The 20,386-nt window shown below is 37.2% G+C and overlaps 1 protein-coding gene across 1 annotated transcript; it reads left to right on the top strand.

Annotated features, from left to right (window-relative positions):
* Nucleotides 1–5,253: 5,253 nt before the first annotated feature.
* Nucleotides 5,254–18,852, top strand: EMC7 (ER membrane protein complex subunit 7). The gene is made up of 5 exons (XM_070756593.1): nucleotides 5,254–5,600; nucleotides 12,337–12,456; nucleotides 13,802–13,940; nucleotides 14,686–14,766; nucleotides 16,494–18,852. The coding sequence occupies exons 1-5, from the start codon at nucleotides 5,371–5,373 to the stop codon at nucleotides 16,644–16,646; spliced, it is 723 nt and encodes a 240-aa protein (XP_070612694.1). The 5' UTR covers nucleotides 5,254–5,370; the 3' UTR covers nucleotides 16,647–18,852.
* Nucleotides 18,853–20,386: the final 1,534 nt, after the last annotated feature.

The following is a 20,386-nucleotide window of genomic DNA, read 5'->3' as shown; positions in this document are numbered from 1 at the left end:
AAATTTGTGTGTGATTATTTTCCTATTTTAATACCAACATTGGTATTCTCTGTCTGCCTGACCCAGGATGTTATATAAAATTATGAGTTATAATTATAAATGCTTTTCTTACGCAGAACGAATCTGCCGCACGAATCCCAGCAACCGGTGAGGTCCCACAGAGTTGATCTCCTTAGGGTCTCATTGATCAAACAGTGTCGGCTGGCAGGGCAAGAGGGGAAGAGCCTTCTCTGTACAGGCCCCAGCCTTCGGAATCAGCTCCCCCCAGAGATTCACAATGTTTTAATATGATTTATTGAATGAATGTTAATGAAAGTTTTTAAAGTTAGAATTTTAAAATGTTTTTTTATTGTATATTAATTGGATTAATTGTACTATTGTGTCTTGGTATATGCTGTGAGCCGCCCTGAGTCCTCGGAGAGGGGCGGCATACAAATCTAATTAAAGTAAACTAAATTAATTGAAAATGAAAAAAATGTGCTCATAAATTATACTAAGCTATGATTTTTTTAAAAAAAATATTTGGGTTTGTATGACATAATGTGTCATAAAACATTTATATGCAATGAGAAAAAAATCAGTTTACCAAATGTTATTTAAATTACTACCATAACTTCACATTTTTTAAATTTGTTTGTTCGTTTGTTTGTTTATTTATTTATTTATTTATTGGATTTGTATGCCGCCCCTCTCCATAGACTCGGGGCGGCTAACAACAGTAATAAAAAACAGCATGTAAATCCAATACTAAAACAACTAAAAAACCATTATTGTAAAACTAAACATACATACAAACATACCATGCATAAATTGTAAAGGCCTAGGGGAAAAGAATATCTCAGTTCCCCCATGCCTGATGGCAGAGGTGGGTTTTAAGGAGCTTAATTTAAGCTTAATTATATACTAATACGTTTAATTTCTCCATCTGAAAACCTATGTGTCAACATTTTTTTCTAAACTATCTTGATTCATGGTAAGCAGTAAGGAAATGTACGAGGGTTGCCCAGAAAGTAATGCACCACATTTTTTTCTCAGCCTACAATAATGGTATAAATGCAAAACTTTAGATATACATTATTTGAATTGTCAGGAGTGCGGGTATAAATTTTGCATTTCTTCAGACAGATGGCATAGCTGCAGCAGTGTTTTGAAATGGCATCTGTAAGTGATGTACGTTACAAGCAGCATGCCGTCATTGAATTTCTTACTGTGGAGAAAAAAACTGTTGGGAACATTCACAAACGTTTACAGTATATACAGTTTATGGAGAATCTGCAGTTGACAGAAGTACGGTTAGTCGCTGGGCACAGAAGGTGAAGCCATTAGATGACAGTTGGGCAGAGTTCCAAAGCTTCGTGACCAGAACAAGGAGTGGTACCGACAGGGCATACACGCCCTTGTGCCTCACTGAAGGAAGGCCATTGAGCAGGACGGAGATTACGTGGGAAAATAGGGGGTGTAGAAGAAACATCCTTTCTTGTGTGTAAGTTTCATTGTGTTCAATAAATAATTGTTGAAGAAAAAAAATGTGCATTCCTTTCTGGGCGACCCTGGTATTCAGAACCAGTTGCTTCAAAACCTCATATTTGCTTAAAGGGTGGCTTTTTAAATCCAAGAAACAAACCATTCTCCATAGAGGGTGGAACTATCATCATCCAAGATGGGTTGACCTCATCCAATCAGATGACAACCAAGTCTTAATTTTAATTCTGAGGACTCTGCCTTGCCAGGCATCCACAGTTACAACTCAGTCCTCAGACTGGACGGACATGGTCTCTCTCCATCCTAGGATTGATAGTTTCTACCTCACCTACATTTGGTCTAATTCTTCCTGTCTTACAAGCGTGAGTTCTTTCAGTTCTATTTGTCATCTGGGAGCCGAGTGGATCGCGGAGAGTTCCAGGTCTACCTGCACTGCCTCTGCAGCAGGACCATTAAAGGGCCTGCCCTGCTCTAATAATTGTCAGCTCTTATCGCAGCAGCAGTTGGGTTTCTGTCCCCTCTAAATTAGCTGGCGGCTTCTGACAGGAGATCCATTACTGTTACTGGGACCTGGGGGGGGTGAATAGGCGCTGTAGGAGAACGTCCTCTTGTCAAAAGTTAAAACGCTCCAACGCTGTTGCAGTCATCCAGACATCGCTCCTATCGACAGCCTTTATTTGAAGCTGCTTGGTGCTAAGAACAGGAGTCTTACGCTTGTGTGCCTCTCACAACTGCCCAATGCTTACAGTTGAGTCTAGTGATCCCCTCAGCGACAGCTTCGGCCCCCTCTGCTACCTACCCTCTAATTGACTGACTGGTGCCCCCTGAAGGAGCAGAGCCATTTCAGTTTCTTCTATTTTATTTGTTTTAATTTGTTTTGTCAGGTATGTATTTGTGGTATACAAAGATACAATAATTATACATGATACTAGTAAAAAAGAAACATTAGGACAGGGTACGGAATGCTGGTGCACTTATGCACGCCCGTTACTGACCTCTTAGGAATCGGGAGAGGTCAACAGTGGATAGTCTAAGGATAAAGTTTTGGGGGTTAGGTGATGATACTACAGAGTCTGGTAGTGAGTTCCATGTATCAACTACTTGGTTATTAAAGTCGTATTTCCTGCAGTCGAGTTTAGAGCAGTTTAAGTTTGTATCTGTTGTGTGCTCGAGTGTTGTTGTGGTTCAAGCTGAAGTAATCGTTGACATGAAGGACGTTGTAGCATAGATAGCATAGAAAAAATAGCATAGAATTCTTTATTGGCCAAGTGTGATTGGATACACAAGGAATTTGTCTTGGTACATATGCTCTCAGTGTACATAAAAGAAAGTACACGTATACATTTGTCAAGAATCATGAGGTACAACACTTGATGATTATCATAGGGGTCAAATAAGCAATGAAGAAACAATATTAATCTTAGTATACAAGCAACAAGTTACAGTCATACAGTCCTAAGTGGGAGGAAAAGGATGATAGGAATGATGAAAAAACCTATTAGAAACAGAAGTGCAGACTTAGTAAAAAGTTTGACAGTGTTGAGGGAATTATTTGTTTAGTAGAGCGATGGCATTCGGGGGGAAACTGTTCTTGTGTCTAGTTGTCTTGGTGTGCAGTGTCCTGTAGTGACGTTTTGAAGGTAGGAGTTGAAACAATTGGTGTCCAGGATGTGAGGGGTCAGTAAATATTTTCACTGCCCTCTTTTTGACTTGTGCAGTATACAGGTCCTCAATGGAAGGCAGGTTGGCAGCAATTGTTTTTTCTGCAGTTCTGATTATCCTCTGAAGTCTGTGTAGGTCTTGTTGGGTTGCAGAACCAAACCAGACAGTTATAGAGGTGCAGATGACAGACTCAATGATTCCTCTGTAGAACTGTATCAGCAGCTCCTTGGACAGTCTGAGCTTTCTCAGTTGGTGCAGGAAGAAAATTCTTTGTTGTGCTTTTTTATGATTTTGATGTTAGATGACCATTTTAGGTCTTGAGATATGATAGAACCTAGAAATCTGAAGGTCTCTACTGTTGATACTGTGTTGTCTGGTATTGTGAGAGGTGGAATGATAGAAGGTTTTCTCCTAAAGTCTACCACCATTTCTACAGTGTTGAGTGTGTTCTGTTCTAGATTGCTCGTCACACCACAAGGTTAGTTGTTCAACCTCCCATCTCTATGCGGATTCGCCATTGTCTCAAATGAGTCTGATCACTGTTGTATTGTCTGCAAACTTCAGTAGTTTAACAGATGGATCATTTGAGATGCAGTCATTGGTGTGTAGAGAGAAGTGGTGAGAGTAAACAGACTTGGGGGGGGGGCTGTGCTAATTGTACATGTATCTGATGTGATTTTTCCTAGCTTCTGCTGCTTCCTGTCTGTTAGCAGATGATTTTATGGGCTATGCTTGGGTCATGTTTAAGGCGATGTAATTCTAAATTTTCTAAACCTGGGATTGTAAATCTAGTTGCATAGGGTATGTTGCAAGTAAAGGAGTGGAGGGCTCTTCTAGTAAAGTATCTCTGGACATTTTCTAGAGTGTTTATGTCTGAAATGTGGTGTGGGTTCCAGACAGATGAGCTGTATTCAAGGGTTGGTCTGGTGAAAGTTTTGTATGCTATAGTTAGTAATGTGAGATTACCAGAGCAGAAACTACATAGTTAACAACTCTTGAAGCCTTTTTGGCAATGTTGTTGCAGTGGGCTTTGGCACTTAGGTCATTTCATATGAGTACTCCAAGGTCTTTCACGGAGGGGGGGTTGTCTACAAGGTCTTGTTTATTCAGCTTGTATTTGGTGTTCAGATTCGTTTTGCCAATGAGTAAAATAGAACATTTTTTGGTTGAGATTTGGAGTTGCCAGATGTTTGACCATCCAGACACAAAGTCAAGGTCTTTTTGAAGAGTAGCTGTGTTATCGTCAGCCACACCCAAACTATTCATCAGAAGTCGAGTGTCCGCATCCTACTACTTTTATTGGTAAAAGTAGAATAAAATTTTATAGTGCAGCATTTTTATATATTGAACCAGACCATTCAATAACTTAATTGGTCTGTGTAGTACCTGGTTAATAACCTAAGAAATATGAATCTTCAAATGAATCTCTTAAATATCTACTACCTCTGCAATGGTCTCCGGTCTATCAGTACTCTACACATTGTTGATATATAGAGGAAGCATTATTGCTTTATCAACAGTTCACATACATTTTGAGAATTTAATTTCCAAAGAAAAACTTTTGATACTCTATAACTCATTACAAGTACACATGTATTAAGTCTTCACAAATTAATACATTTCTATTAATATTGTTAGGAGGGACTGGAGATGTTTCAAGCTTCCAAAAAACACCCCACCCCTTCTTAGTGTCAGTTGCTGAAAAATGAATCTAATTAGTATTTCCACTCGGGTCGCTCACGAATATTTTTATCCTGATCCTTCGAGTAGGGTAGGGTCTACTTTTGTGGAATCATAGTAATATTGTTTATTAATTTTATTTATATGTCATGTATAGGATAGTGGTAGTTTGTATAAACATACTGTAAGTTAAGAGTAACGATAAAAGAGGACAATAGGACAGGGACGGCAGGCACACTGGTGCGCTTATGCACGCCCCTTATTGTTATAATATAGCCCCGTGTGGCAACAATTTACTATTAACCCAAGGCTAAATTCCACGCCCCCCCTCATGAAAAAAATCCTGGAAGGAACCGGAAGTTCGTAGATGAGGGTAAGAACTGGGCAGTTCCCTTATTTGTCACGTGACAACACGCACACGGCGGCGCGTCAAAAGGCGCATTCCGGGCGCTTGGCGCATGCGCCGGTAAGGGGAAAAAAGCGCGGGGGTGGGGGGAGGCTTCCTTCCGCTTGTTCGTTATCCCGGTATTTCGCGCAAGAGCTATCATGGCGGCCGGATCTTTTGGTCTGCTCGGAACGATCTTCTTGCTGGCGGCGACGTGTCAGTTCCCTTCACGTTCGTGGGCTTCGGAAACGCCCGGCGGCGGCGATGTTCTGGGCGCCGGCGAGCGGTTTAAGATCGAGGGTCGTGCGGTGGTGCCGGGAGTAAAGCCCCAAGACTGGATTGCGGGCGCCCGAGTGCTGGTGGACGGGGAAGTGCACGTCGGCTTCCTGAAGTGAGTAGCAACCGCGGTGGCGGGTGACCGTCGACATCCGCCCAGCCCCGCTCTGCGGACCCCCTATGGGGTGCTTTGGGCGGAGGGGAAGGATGATGAGGCTCCCCCCCTGCGTTGCGGACCAGGTTGAGAACTGATTTCTAATTCGCTTTGGATCGTCGCGTCTCTTCTGGAACACCCCCCCCCCCCCCCGAGGTTGGCCGTGGTTTGTAGTTAAGCCTTTAGCAAGGCTAAATTGGGCAACCATGAAAAGGGCATTTAAATATATATAATATATATTTAAATGCCCTTATGTGTGTGTGTGTGTATTATATATACACGCACACACAGCTCAAAAAACAACAACCCCGGAACATTCAAATAACACATCCTAAATCTGAATGAATGAAATATTCTCATTGAATATTTCATTTGCACAACTATGCCATTTGCACAGCAGTATGTGAAATTGATTGTCAATCAGTGTTGCTTCCTAAGTGGACAGTTTGATTTCACAGAAGTTTGATTTACTTGGAGTTATATTCTGTTGTTTAAGTGTTCCCTTTATTTTTTGAGCTGTGTGTGTGTGTGTGTCTATACCTGAATTTTTAAAAGTAAGAGAGACTAGGACAGCACTATTTTGGCCTTGTTCTGGCCTCATCAGCTACATACCCTTACTGGGATTTGATCGGAGAATTAACCTCTAAGCCACCAGATCTGATCCCTTCAGCTTTGTACCAGGGAGGGGCTATATGTTTTTTCTGTTGGATCACCCTGGTATATTGAAGGAAGGTCACAGCTCCTTTTTGCCTCTAGGCCCAACCCAGGGTCATTTCAAGGCAGTTAATTTATTCATAGCCAACAAATTATGTTCTATATGTATCATATATACATACATACATACATACATACATACATACATACATACATACATACATATATTATATTATATATATTATATATATTTAAAATAATATATTTAAAAATATATTTATTAATAATATTTTCAGAAACGGAATGACCTAAAGCGAAGACGGGTCTCTTTACCAGTCCAACAGTCTTCCTTCAGGGTTAACATCGCTGTTGCCTAAGCTGTCTTGCTTCCCCCTCCCCCCCCAAAAAAAAAACCAGAAAAGAAAAATACTAAGAAAGTTTTGCACTTAATACCTGAGAGGGGGGGGAAAACTACCAGAAATCCCCACAATGCTAATTAAAGAAATTGAAGACACTGGCGAGATGCTCTTCTGGTGTTGTCAAGTAAACAATTATAGTTGTGTCCCCTGGAGTCAAGCTTGTGTCAAGGGAGGTTTTTGTCTTGAGAGTTTGGATTCTGCATTGGCCCTGCGAAGATACGGGTTTATTATTAGTTTAATTTATTTATTAGTTTAATTTATATGCCGCCCGACTCCCTAAGGACTCTGAGGGGCTTACAACAAAGACAACATCTTAAAGGAACAATTTTAAAAGATAATGTAAAACCCTTATTAAAATCCTGTATATCTGTTATGGCTGCATCTAGATGATATCTCATTTGATCAACGGCCCCAGAGTTCAAATGGAACCTTTAGTCTTGAGAAGTTTAGGGGATGCCTTTGGCCCGGTCACTCTTCCCAACCAGTTCTAATCCTCAGCTGTGGACAAAAGTCAGAATAGGAGTTTGTAAAGGAAATGTGTGATATAAATTATATTGCTATTTAAAGCTTCTTGACTCGCTAGACAAAGGCAAAAATAACTGGAGATGATTCCTCCTCATTATTACTATTTTATTCTGTCTTAAAATCTTGATGTCAGAGAGTAGGCTGAGGGGAAAACTGATCTGGATTAGGTCAAAGCAGATTGGCCAGGACAGATTTTTAAAGCATATTTATTTTGTCACAATGGGTGTCACAATGGGCTGGGATTGGGTTGTTGCTTGGAAAGATCACAAGCAGCATTTTCTAAATGTATTGGTCCTGGCAAAGCAATACCTCTCACTCTTTACAGTTAGTGTTCTGCTCTGAGGAAGAATAAACTGCTCAGTTTCAGATGTCCTTGTGTTTCTGATCTGCAGATATAAGTTTCCACACACACATATTTAGTTGCTTAAAAATGTTAATTACCAACATGTTTAGAATACATCTTTATTAAAACTTGAACATACAATTTCATGCCTCCAACCATTATTGTTTTTTTTCCTTAATGGTAAATCAGAATTGGATCTAGAAATGATAAGTGTCAAAAATTGAATTACTTACATTATGTGGTATCCTTAAACACTATATTGATGGGGAAATTGCTGTTCTTGCTTTCTTCCTATGCTCCTTCCAGAAGGGCAGTTGCTTTTAAGGGGTGCATTTTAAGCAGGTACACAATGTCTCTGATCAGAGTTCGTAAGATAACTTATCCTCTGTGTTGAAATAGTGTGCATTGAAACACTAATGCAACTTTTCATATTATACTAATGAATTCCTGCAAATTAGAAATGCATACACACAGAATCAGGTTGCCTGTGATGTTGAGAAATGACTATATTCCTATGTTTGGTTGACCAAGATTAAGTTACATGTACATCAGAGCAAAACCGCCTAAGTTTACATGTGCTCTGGTAAAGCCTGGTGTCTATCCAGGGAAAAGGGTTTAGAATTGTAGTGGTTAGTTCAGTGAAGATGTTAGCTGAAATGTATAATATCTGTCAATATTGCAATGTCCTTGTACAAGAAGTGGTGCTTCTGTATCTACAATACTATGTATAGTTCTGGTCATCATATTAGAAAAGTAACAGAGCGGGGGGAAAATGCAGAAATTGCCAATTAAAATGGTTTGGGGACTAAAATACCTTCCATACAAGAAAAGGATAGTACATTTGTGTTTTATCTTAGGATGGATATGTTTATCCCAGGCATGTTTAACCCTTGTATGCTGTTCGAAAAAAGTTCCTAGTGATATGTTCGGGTCACATACGACCCGGACAGAAAACACTTCATTTGAAGTGCTTATGTTTGGTCAATTTGAAAACTTTTTTCACTTGGAAAGTAGTCTGAACATTTCTGCACACAATGATATGAAAATTGAAATGAAAAAATTAATCCTTATTGGTTTATTTTGCACATAAATGTGCCGCCCCCCCCGTTTTTGTGATTTTTTTTCAATTTATGGATAGTTTTGCTTGCAAAATGCATTCTATTTTACTAAAGTTGGTGTGGGATTGGTAGCTTGAACATTACTGCACACAATGATATGAAAATTGAACTGAAAAAATTAATCCTTATTGGTTTATTTTGCACATAAATGTGCCTCCCCCCGTTTTTGTGAAATAGTCTTTACTTTATGGATAGTTTTGCTAGCAAAATGCATTCTATTTTGCTAAAGTTGGTGTGGGATTTGTAGCTTGAACATTTCTGAACATAATGATATGAAAATTGAACTGGAAAAATTGATGCATATTGGTTTATTTTGCATATAAATTTATTTCAATTTATATAAAAATTATGCTGTTAATTTCAAACTTACATACTTTTTTTTAGTAAAATGGATTTCTTTCATAAAATTAGTTATCTGGCTACAATGTGGTTGATTTTCAAAAGGATATTCCAAATATTTATAGACAAATATGTATAAACAGTGACAATAATGGCACACAGCAAGGCCGGGGGGGGTGGCCCTTTTGTGGCAAAAATAAACCAATAAGAACCATTTTTTTCAGTTCATTTATATTTTTCTCATGTTCAGAAATGTTCAATTTAGTATATCAAACCTTTTGGGGGAAAATTCCTTAGGGATTTGTAGCCTTAAAAAATATAAATTGACACGAAATTCAGAAAGGATGGGGGGAGGGGCTTTTTGATCAAAATAAAAATATAAGTCTCAATTTTTCCAGTTCAATTTTCATATCATTATGTTCATAAATGTTCAAACTAGTTTTCCAGTTGAAAAAGTTTTCAAAAAGATTAAATTCAAGTACCTAAAAAAAATATTTTTGGTCCTGTCATATACGAACAGAAACAGATTTTAAGTTATGATTTTTTTTTGCCCAGAAAACAATTAGCCACCACCCCAAAAATATTTTTTGATGACCAGCATTGTTAAATTGAGTAAATGAATGCCTAAGATTTTAAAGAATATTTCGGATTTGGAGCATAAAAAAATAAAAAGTGAAAATGATTGCAAGCAGCCGAGGGGGGGGGGAGGCCTTATTTCTGATGTTAAAAAACCAGTAAGAATCATTTTTTTCAGTTCCTTTATATTTTTCTTATATTCAGAAATGTTCAAGCTACCAATCCCACACCAACTCCAGTAAAATAGAATGGATTTTGCAAGCAAAACTATCCATAAATTGAAAAAAAATCACAAAAACGGGGGGGGGCGGCACATTTATGTGCAAAATAAACCAATAAGGATTAATTTTTTCATTTCAATTTTCATATCATTGTGTGCAGAAATGTTCAGACTACTTTCCAAGTGAAAAAAGTTTTCAAATTGACCAAACATAAGCACTTCAAATGAAGTGTTTTCGGTCCGGGTCGTATGTGACCCGAACATAACATTAGGAACTTTTTTTGCTCAGCAAAAACTAAGCCCCCCACCCCCCAAAAAAAATTCTCATAGAGAGAACCCCTGAAATGATGAAAAGTCATGAAATTTCAAGTTTCAGATATGCAGGGAAAATTTTTTACAGGGACTCAAACTTGGCTTCGGGTCACATACGACCCGAACAGAACAGCAGGGTTAAATTCAGTTACTGTGGATTTACCAATCACGTCTGCTGGAAGTTTGTTCCAAGGATCTACTACTCTTTCAGTAAAATAAAATTTTCTCATATTGCTTTTGATCTTTCCCCCAACTAACTTCAGATTGTGTCCCTTGTTCTTGTGTTCACTTTCCTTTTAAAAACACTTCCCTCCTGAACCTTATTTAACCCTTTAACATATTTAAATGTTTCGATCATGTCCCCTTTTTCCTTCTGTCCTCCAGACTATACAGATTGAGTTCATTAAGTCTTTCCTGATACGTTTTATGCTTAAGACCTTCCACCATTCTTGTAGCCTGTCTTTGGAACCGTTAAATTTTGTCAATATCTTTTTGTAGGTGAGGTCTCCAGAAATGAACACAGTACAGTGATCCCCTGCTCGTTGCGAGGGTTCCGTTCCAGGAGCCCCCGCAACGAGCGGGTTTTCGCGAAGTAGCGATGCGGAAGTAAAAACACCGTCTGCGCATGTGCAGACGGTGTTTTTACTCCCACAGCGCTAGCGAGGAGCCGAAGATTGGGGGCGGGGCGGCTGTTTGCCGCCGGCATGGAGGGCTTCCTAGCAGCCCCCCAAACCCGGGTTGGGGGTCCGGGGGGCGCTGGCTCTCGGCGCTTTTGAGCTGAGTCCGGAAGCGAATTCGCTTCCGGACTCAGCTCAAAAGCGCCGATACCAAGCGGCAAGGAACGGCTTGTCTCGGCGCTTTCGAGCTGACCGGACTCAGCTCGAAAGCGCCGAGACAAGCCGTTCCTTGCCGCTTGCTATCGGCGCTTTTGAGCTGAGTCCGGAAGCGAATTCGCTTCCGGACTCAGCTCAAAACCGGCGATACCAAGCGGCAAGGAACGGCTTGTCTCGGCGCTTTCGAGCTGACAGCTCGAAAGCGCCGAGACAAGCCGTTCCTTGCCCGGCACGCATGCGTAGATGGTATTTTTGACTTCCGGGTTGAAAAATAGCGAAGTACCCTGTTCGCAATGGTTGGGGACGCAATAAACGGGGGATCACTGTATTCCAAATGTGATCTCACCAGTGCTCTATATAGTGGGATCACAATCTCCCTCTTCCTGCTTGTTATACCTCTAGCTATGCAGCCAAGCATCCTACTTGCCTTTCCTACCGCCTGACCACACTGCTCACCCATTTTGAGACTGTCAGAAATCACTACCCCTAAATCCTTCTCTTCTGAAGTTTTTGCTAACACAGAACTGCCAATACAATACTCAGATTGAGAATTCCTTTTCCCCAAGTGCATTATTTTACATTTGGAAACATTAAACTGCAGTTTCCATTGCTTTGACCATTTATCTAGTAATGCTAAATCATTTACCATATTGCAGACACCTCCAGGAATATCAACCCTATTGAACACTTTAGAGTCATCGGCAAATAGGCAAACCTTCTCTACCAAACCTTCCCCTATGTCACTCATAAACATGTTAAAAAGAATAGGACACAGAACAGACCCTTGTGGCACACCGCTTGTAACCTGTCTCTGCTCAGAATACTCGTCATTAACAACAACTCTCCGATGTCTATGCTTCAGCCAGCTGCAAATCCACTGAACTATCCAGGGATTAAGTCCAATATTCACTAATTTATCTATCAGCTCTTTATGTGGAACCGTATCAAAGGCTTTGCTGAAGTCCTAATTTCAGTCCTAACAGCCCCCACCACGTCACTCTTCCAGAAAGCAGTAAAGACCTGACTTTTCTGGCAGGCCTAGGGCTGCTGATGTCGCAGTTGCAATTGGCGAGTTCCGACTATAAAATGATATGAAGGGGTTTTAAATTGTTTTTAACACTTAATGTTGTGATGTTTATAATGTTCACGATGGTATAATGCTCATTTTAAGATGTTTTTAAAGTTTTTTGTCTGTTAGCCACCCAGAATCCTTGGGAATTGGGTGGCATATAAATACAATAAATAATAAATAATGTTCTGAAATGTAAATCTAAACTATGGCTAGTTTGTCTGATTAACAAAACTTTTCTTGTGGTATGTGATAGAGTTATATGTTTGGCTCTTTTCTATTTTATCAGGACGGATGGAAGCTTTGTGGTTCACGATATTCCTTCTGGATCATATGTTGTTGAAGTTATATCTCCAGCTTACAAATTCGAACCAGTACGAGTAGATATTACTTCAAGAGGAAAAATGAGGTGAGCTGTTTAAATTTTATATCAATATATTAAATATGAGTTGAAAAGCTTAACTTTAATATCTGCATGTACCATATTAAATTTGGAAAGACTTTCAAGAAATAAATATCTAGTGAGTCAAAAATCCAAATGGGCCATTTTGTGTTCATTTTTATTGGGATGAAATATTTGTTAATGAACAGTGTAATATGTAATATATGCTTGTTTCAGTTAATAAAGTAAGCGGTAAATTAATTTCTCTGGCTTATCACAATATATAAATCAAGTCACTTGGCTTATGAAACTTGATTTGATTGAATGTGATTGAATGTGTAGACCAGGTCGTTGACTTGTTTAATAAATAAAGATTTTTTAAAATGGTGATTTACTGCATTATGTTAATACAGCCATAATTTTATTGCTAAGAATATGTTGATAGACATATGGTAATTACCTCTTGCGTGTATAAATGTTATCAGTATATATTTAAACAGAAATAAAACCTAGCTTTAATACGTGGGTTTCTGAAAACTAGTTTTAATATTGCATAGGAATTTGTTATAATATGAGTGAGGTATGGTACAATATCTCCATAGGTAGAATTGAATTCTCAAACTTTTCTTGCATCAATAAATTTAGGAGAAGCTCCAGAGTTTAGAAAATATAAATCCATGTAGGTATGTTCATTAAATCCATGTCCATTTATTCAGCGACAATTCCAAATTACAATGCTGCTGAACACAGGGATTTCAGCTGTTGCAATCTCCCCATGGTCACATAAACATAATTTGGGCCCAGCTGCATTTATGACAGCCTTTGGATGACAACCTACCCACTTACTACCCACAACCTTGCTTTATCACAAGTGTGGTGGCAGAATACAAGATGGCTATTACAAAGGGTAGAGATAAGGATATTGGAGTGGGGAGAGTTGAAGAGGAGTCAGTCCTACATTTTACCAAATCTCAGGGCTGCTGGGGACCAAGCTGAAAGTGGGATGAGGGTGGGTTTTGGGGTAACAACTGATAAGAATTGGTAAACAACAGCAACTAAGACGGGACTGGGATTGCCATCATTAAGCGATGCAGTGGTGTGACATTGTGCTTTATGACTTTCAATCTAGTGATAGAAATTCTGGTCCCAATTCAAAAGCTATCTATATAGTGAATTTCTGGATGAGTTGATAGCAACTAGATGGCGTGCAGATACCTACTGAAATAAAAATAATTTAGATAGCTGTCCTAAGAACATTTACCTGGAAATAAGCAGCATTTAATCTAATTGTAGACTTTTCCATGAATATTGTGCAGAGGTATTGCTAAAATTAAAAAATCTATAGAACACGCTTTTAATTTTTTAAATTTAGGGCAAGATACGTGAATTATATCAAAACATCAGAAGTCGTTCGATTGCCATATCCTCTTCAAATGAAATCTTCTGGGCCTCCTTCATATTTTATAAAGAGAGAGTCTTGGGGATGGACAGACTTTTTAATGAACCCTATGGTATGTATGGAATAGTGTAAACATCAACAACTTTACCAGGCTATTCTCACTATTCTGATTTTCATAGGTATAAACTCAAAACATCTGAATATCTTTTTGGAAGAGTGGCTCTACTTGTTCTTTACATATTAGAAGTGATTACAGAATTGTAAAGAAAATGGTAAAGAAAATCAATTTGTTAATCATAGAATTGAAAGAATCTTGAAAATTATATAATCCGGTGCTAATACTAAATTCAATTACAGGTTATTTGATAATGGCCATTCAATTTTTTCTTACATTCCTTCAATGACTGTTCACACAGTTCTGAAAAATGCAATTTCACTATCAAACAGCTTTTAATACTTTATACTGCTGCTACCAGTAAAATTCATTTTAATTTTTTAAAGAAAAATCTGCTATTACAATATCTGCTATTTGGTATTGACCCTTCCTTCCAATATAATAAAGAACAAATGTGTTTTAGTTCATCTCACATCTTTATAATCCCAAGAGATTTGTAATCTCAGTAGTTACTTAGGATACATTTGATAAATATGATTAGGTTGGTAGTTTCCTTTTTTCAGTCTTAAGGAATTGTATGAAGCTGTGTCTTGAATATTTCTGATTACCATAATTTGTTGTGAAAGGTTCACTACAGGTGATTCCTTGACTTACAAACACAAAGTCCAAAATTTCTGATAAGTGAAGCATTTTTAAGTGATTAACAAATTTGATGACCTTTGACTTTTTTTTTCTGTTTAAGGTTATGATGATGATCCTTCCATTATTAATCTTTGTATTATTACCCAAAGTTGTCAATACAAGTGATCCTGACATGAGGCGGGTGAGTAAGCTTTGCAAAAGTGAAAACTGCAAATATTGATTCAAGATATAGATATATGATATACATAGTCAGGAAAGTGTCATATATAATAGTGAACTTTTGGTTTATTTCTATAATTAAAATATAGTGCTTAGCTAAAAACTTAAACAATTCAAAAAAAGGAAATTGTTTTTGGAAAGTAGGGTTTAAGACATAAAAAGATATTACTTTTTTCAATTTTTTATTTGCATTTCCCCAAAAGCTTATGAAATATAGGATGATCTTAAAGAGAATGGAGTCAGTATCATGTGATGAAATGATATTTAATTATAGGACCTATATGGCTGCCTTTCTCATAAAATGATTTGAGGGCTGCTCACCAACCTTCTATGAACCTTACCTGAAACAAAAATACCCTTTCCCCAGATACCTGCCTAACTTGTCTTTTAGTTAAATCCCCACATGGAAAAGCAAATATCATAAAGCTATTGTGTTTGAGAATGCTGCATAATCTTAATTGTTCCCCATCTACACAAAATACTGTGGGGTATTCTCAATCTCAAAATCGAATCAAGAAAACATCCCCATGAGAGAATTAATATACTCTCATTATATGATTCAATGGGAAATCTTCAAAAACAGATTTATTTTCCATGTGGGTTTATCCCATATTTCATCAAAGCTAATTTGGAGGATGTTAGCTTTTACACCTTTCTCATCAGCAAAGGCATTTGTTGCCTAAACTTTTTTCTGCTGCTGTTAGGAATTAGCATACTCTTTGAATATGGGAGCTCTAGTAAACATTGTTTTTTAAAGCAAAGTTCTGGACAGATCTATAGCTAGCTGAGTATATGTGGTATTCACTACTATGATTTGATTTCTTGAACTGCTGTGATATTAGATCAAGAGCTCTTTTGTATTTACTGTAGCAAATTGTTTAATACAGATTTCTATTAATTTTTTTAAGTCATATTGGTTAAAAGAAATTATGTTTCTGTGCTTAATATAAGTCTCTAAAACTTTCTGCCAACTTATGCTGTCCTCTCCTTTTCTTTGTCATTATGATTTGAGCAAGAATTCCCATACTTTTGATAAATTCACAATAATAGGAAGTTGTAGTATGATATCTCTTACATTATTTTAATTCATTGTCCTTTCACCATGCATTATGACGAATAGCGGAGGGCTAGAACAAAATGGAGACTTAAAAAGGTGTTTACTAAATCTTCTATATTTAGTGGTGCTTACTGTGTGCCTTTGGCTGCTGCTTCTGGGGTTCAGTTGGTATTAATTTTTATTTCCTCTGAATTATCTGTCTTCAGTAGTTCTTTACAGGTATCAAGTTATTTTCAAGTTATTCTTATTATACTCTAGTCTAGATCTTGAAATGTCCCAATAGCAAAATATTATGCTTGGATGATATCTCTCTGCTCATTTATTTGAAGAAAAGCTATAAGAAAAAGATAATACTTGGAACTGAGATTTTTCAGTTTTTCAAAATGTGTAAGAATCAATATTGTCCTGTAAGACTACTTTAGACATGTTTTTAAGCTTTTTTGCTTTTAGTAGTTTCTTTCCTATATATGTAACAATTTTCTTTTAAGTTCTTCACACTGGCTGAATAGAGGAGTCTGTAGTGGGGGGAGTACAGAGCAAATGCAAACTGTAAAAAGTCACTGTGTGTATTCTCTAATATATAATTTAGAAATGGTTTTCTCTTTTACTTTCTTCTGTTTGTATGTATTTAGGAAATGGAACAATCTATGAATATGTTGAATTCTAATCATGAGCTGCCTGATGTGTCAGAGTTCATGACAAGACTTTTCTCCTCCAAATCTTCCAGCAAGTCTACCGGCAGTAGCAGTAAAGTAGGAAAAAGTGGTGCAGGAAAAAGGAGGTAGTTGTTTCTTTTCCTGGAACCACAATTTGCACAGCTCTGTGATGTGTTATCATCTTGGATGTTCTGTGAAAGAACAGAAAGCCACTACTGTAACCTTAATTCAGTTTGAATTTTGAGAGGATACAACTGTAGCTTTTAAATCTATTTAAGTATCTTGTTCTTGAAATACCCGGGAACATCACTTCTGTCTAAAATATGTAAGGTCAGTACTGATGATAATTTAACTCCTTTGTAGAGAATGACATTAAAGAATTTAAATTATGTGCAATATATTAATGATTCTTAAACAATACATCACTGTAAATAATTTGATTTTAAGAAATAGAAAACATTATTTACTAATGGCAGTGGTATAATTGTGCATTTCTTAATATTCAACACAATGAATTGCTACACTTTTTCTGGAGCTTTTTCATCAGTTGCAGATGTTTTCTTCCAGAATCTTAGTTTAACTTCCTATTTGATTCATTCTCAAATTTCTTAATTTTTTTTCCCCTATGGAATGCTTTGACATTTCTCATTATTTATGCCTTGTTTAGGAAAACTCCCAGTAATAAAGACATGTCCCTTCATTAATCTTACTTTTAAAAAGAATTCCCTGAGTACCTTGTGCTGTAAGATTATAAAAGAATACAGCTGGTGTAAGTAAAGAGAGCCAATTACTACACATAGTTTGTCACTGCAAACTTGTAATACAAAGCTAATGAAATCGGTTTTCATATTACTAACATCTGAAGAATGAACACTTTTTACAAACTTGACAGTTTTAAGACTTGTGGACTTCAATTCCCAGAATTCCTCCTCTACTCATGCTAGCTCAGGAATGGGAGTTGAAGTCAACAAGTTTCAAACTTGCCAAGTTTGAAGACCCTGGACCCCTAACCCAGGGACCTGCAAACTTGACAGCTTTAAGACTAGTGGGTTTCAACTCCCAGAATTCCTCTTCCAGTCATGCTACATGGGATAATTAGAAGGCAAAAACCGCCCAATTTTTGCAAAAAAAATGGGCTATTTGCCCATTTTTTCACAAAAATTGGGTGGGCAAAGGGTGGAAAGCCTGTATGGAGCTCCTGGGTGCTGGCGGGGCGGCAAAAATGCCCCCATTTTTTTGAAAAACGGGCCATTTTGGGGGCGTTTTTTCACAAAAATGGAGGCATTTTGAAGTTGACTAGCACCCAGCAGCTCTCTGGAGGTGAGGGGGGACGGGCTTCAGGACAGCAGAAATGGCTGCATTTGGTGTATAAGACACACCGACATTTCTACCTCTTTTAGGGGGGAAAAGGTGCGTCTTATACTCCAAAAAATACAGTAGGTTTTAACTCCCTCCTTCTTTTCTATAAAATAAGCTAGAAACTTATATATATTATAAGATTTTAATAGTCAAGATTAGAGAAAGTTTCAGGAAAAACCGTGATGCCTACTTTTTATCTAAGAGAAATAATTTATTCTGGATTTTTTGTAAGTGCAATACATGATAAGTAGACATATTTATTCAAAGCCAAAAGCTACTAGTTTGCCGCAGAAACACCTTTGTTCATAGAGCTAAGTAGACATCAGCAAAATAATAGTCATTGTCCTTTTATCTCAATTTCGATTCCAGTATCTCTAAGCTTAATTGTTTTTCAGCCACAGGAAAAAAAAACACATGGGAGGTATTATTTTTCTAAGAATAGAAATGACTGAATGTTATGTCAAGGGGACAATGCAGAAACAAAGGCAGATGGAAACCCAGCTTAGTCTTGAATCCAATTTTCTCATATTAGAGAAAAAATGGAATAAAATCATATTCCAAATTTGTTAAATGCAAAATTACATCATGGCAGCTTATGTACAAAATTAATATATAACTGTCTCTTACAAATTGTTTTACATATATGGTATGCTTGTTTATTATTTCAGGGGGAATGACTAGATGGAAAGTGTGTCTCTTGCATGCAGAGTTTGTAGCTTGTTAAATTGAGATTTCACATAATCAAATACTTGTACTCTCTCAGAGCTGAAAAGTTTTCCAAACAGTTTTATAATAACAAAAACATTGAAGTTCTAATATTAATTTGATGTTGCCTGCAAATTTGGTATCTATTTCTTTCATCTTCAATGTGAAAGCCCTGTGGAGAGATCCCATGCAATTATTTTTTCAAAATGATGCACAATCATTTTTCAATAACTCTTAGGTGCAGGTGTTCAATAAATCTACTGAACCACAATTCTATCGTATCTTTATCTATTTCAAGGACTGTTTACGAGTTGGCCAAACAGTTATCTCAGTTTAAGTAGAGAGGTGGTAGGTATTCTAACAATTCATATAAGAAGAAGTTGGTTTGGGATTATCAGCCTCAAACTGAAAGAGAGGTTATGGACTGAAACACAGTTGTTCTGAACCGAAGTAGTTTGGCATGTAATGGCATAAAAAAGCCAAGGGCCTGAAGAGAGGAAAAATTGGAGGGAAGATCTGAGGTGGACAAACTGGTGGGATTTGTCACTTTGGGAATCCTTTCTTTGCTGCTAAATGCATTGCAGTAGGAAACAGGTAAGTAGGCCAATGCTTTTGTGGTGAAGGAAGAAAGGGAGGATCCTCGAAAATCGAGGCCAACGGGCTGATATCATATCCTATTCTGGGGCACGGTGAATGGAAAAAGAAGGTGATACATTTTTCCCGACTCTTATTTAAAAGTATAGGATCCCTCACCATTTGGTTTCTACTGAACTCCAGCAAATCCAAGGCAGTCTGGTAGAATTTGAAAACAAAATGGTTAGTTCTGGGTTCAAACCAAAACGTGTTTCCTGTTTTATTCACACCCTTATTCTGAAGTAGTATAGGAGAGAAACTGAAAAAAAATCATGAAATAGAGTATAAAAAATAGGTTTATACTGTACAAATAACTGCTTTTTAGCATAAAAGTTGACATGGTGTGGCGGTACTATTAACACACAGTTGTGAGATGGGCAAAACCAAAAATGATTAAAGCAATTGAAGATCCTATTTAGGGTTTAATTGGAAGCATATATTCCCAAGAATTATTTGGTTAAAAAAATTATATTTTATAATATATAAACCATGTAATATAGCATGTGAACTACGTTACGATACATTTTGTTTAAATTATAATTAAAACCATATCATAGTTTGGTTGATCTGAACCTGTGCACCATTGAGAAGGACCTGTGTCAGAAATTATACTAAGACACTTATTGTTTTACCATGACTTATTTAATAAATTACAATTAATTCAGTTCATGCAAAACATTAGGCTCAAGTTAAACATGCAATAGTGGATTATTGTAAACAAAGCAAAAAGATGCTTTAAACTAAAACATCAGTTTTTCTCCTATGTTCTGTATGGAATTTCTATCAAGATCCAATGGTTCCCATTCAAGTCTTCTCCCTACATAAATTCTAATAAAGATCAATTTATTCAAAGAAATAATTACACATGTAAAAAATGGGTTGCTTTCCTTGTCACTTTAGAAGATCATCTCAGGACACTTCTTACCTGTGCAACCATACCTGCATACAAAGCATGCTGTTTCTGACTGGTAATAAATGATATCAATCCTTTTTCTGGTGTTATTGCTTGTTTTTTCTAAATGTTCTGATGCTTTGGTTTTTTCTCTCAGTAATCAGATTCCTCACTCCAGTTTCTCTTCCAGTTTAATTTTCCCATAAATTATTTAACGTCATGTTATATCTTTTATTTATTTATTTTGCCTTTATTTGATATATGTGCAAATATCAGAAAG

The sequence above is a fragment of the Erythrolamprus reginae genome, chromosome 1 (genome assembly GCF_031021105.1).
Source record: "Erythrolamprus reginae isolate rEryReg1 chromosome 1, rEryReg1.hap1, whole genome shotgun sequence".
Lineage (NCBI taxonomy): Eukaryota > Metazoa > Chordata > Lepidosauria > Squamata > Dipsadidae > Erythrolamprus > Erythrolamprus reginae.
Note: the sequence above shows the minus strand (reverse complement) of the source record. Positions and strands in the feature narration are given on the sequence as shown.

What these genes read in the sequence shown, in the direction of transcription:
- EMC7 (XM_070756593.1), top strand. Translation starts at nt 5,371, where the DNA reads ATGGCGGCCGGATCTTTTGGTCTGCTCGGAACGATCTTCTTGCTGGCG. An exon ending in ACTTCAAGAGGAAAAATGAG is followed by an intron (nt 12,457 to 13,801) that starts GTGAGCTGTTTA and finishes TTTTAAATTTAG; the next exon opens with GGCAAGATACGTGAATTATA. An exon ending in GTGATCCTGACATGAGGCGG is followed by an intron (nt 14,767 to 16,493) that starts GTGAGTAAGCTT and finishes GTATGTATTTAG; the next exon opens with GAAATGGAACAATCTATGAA.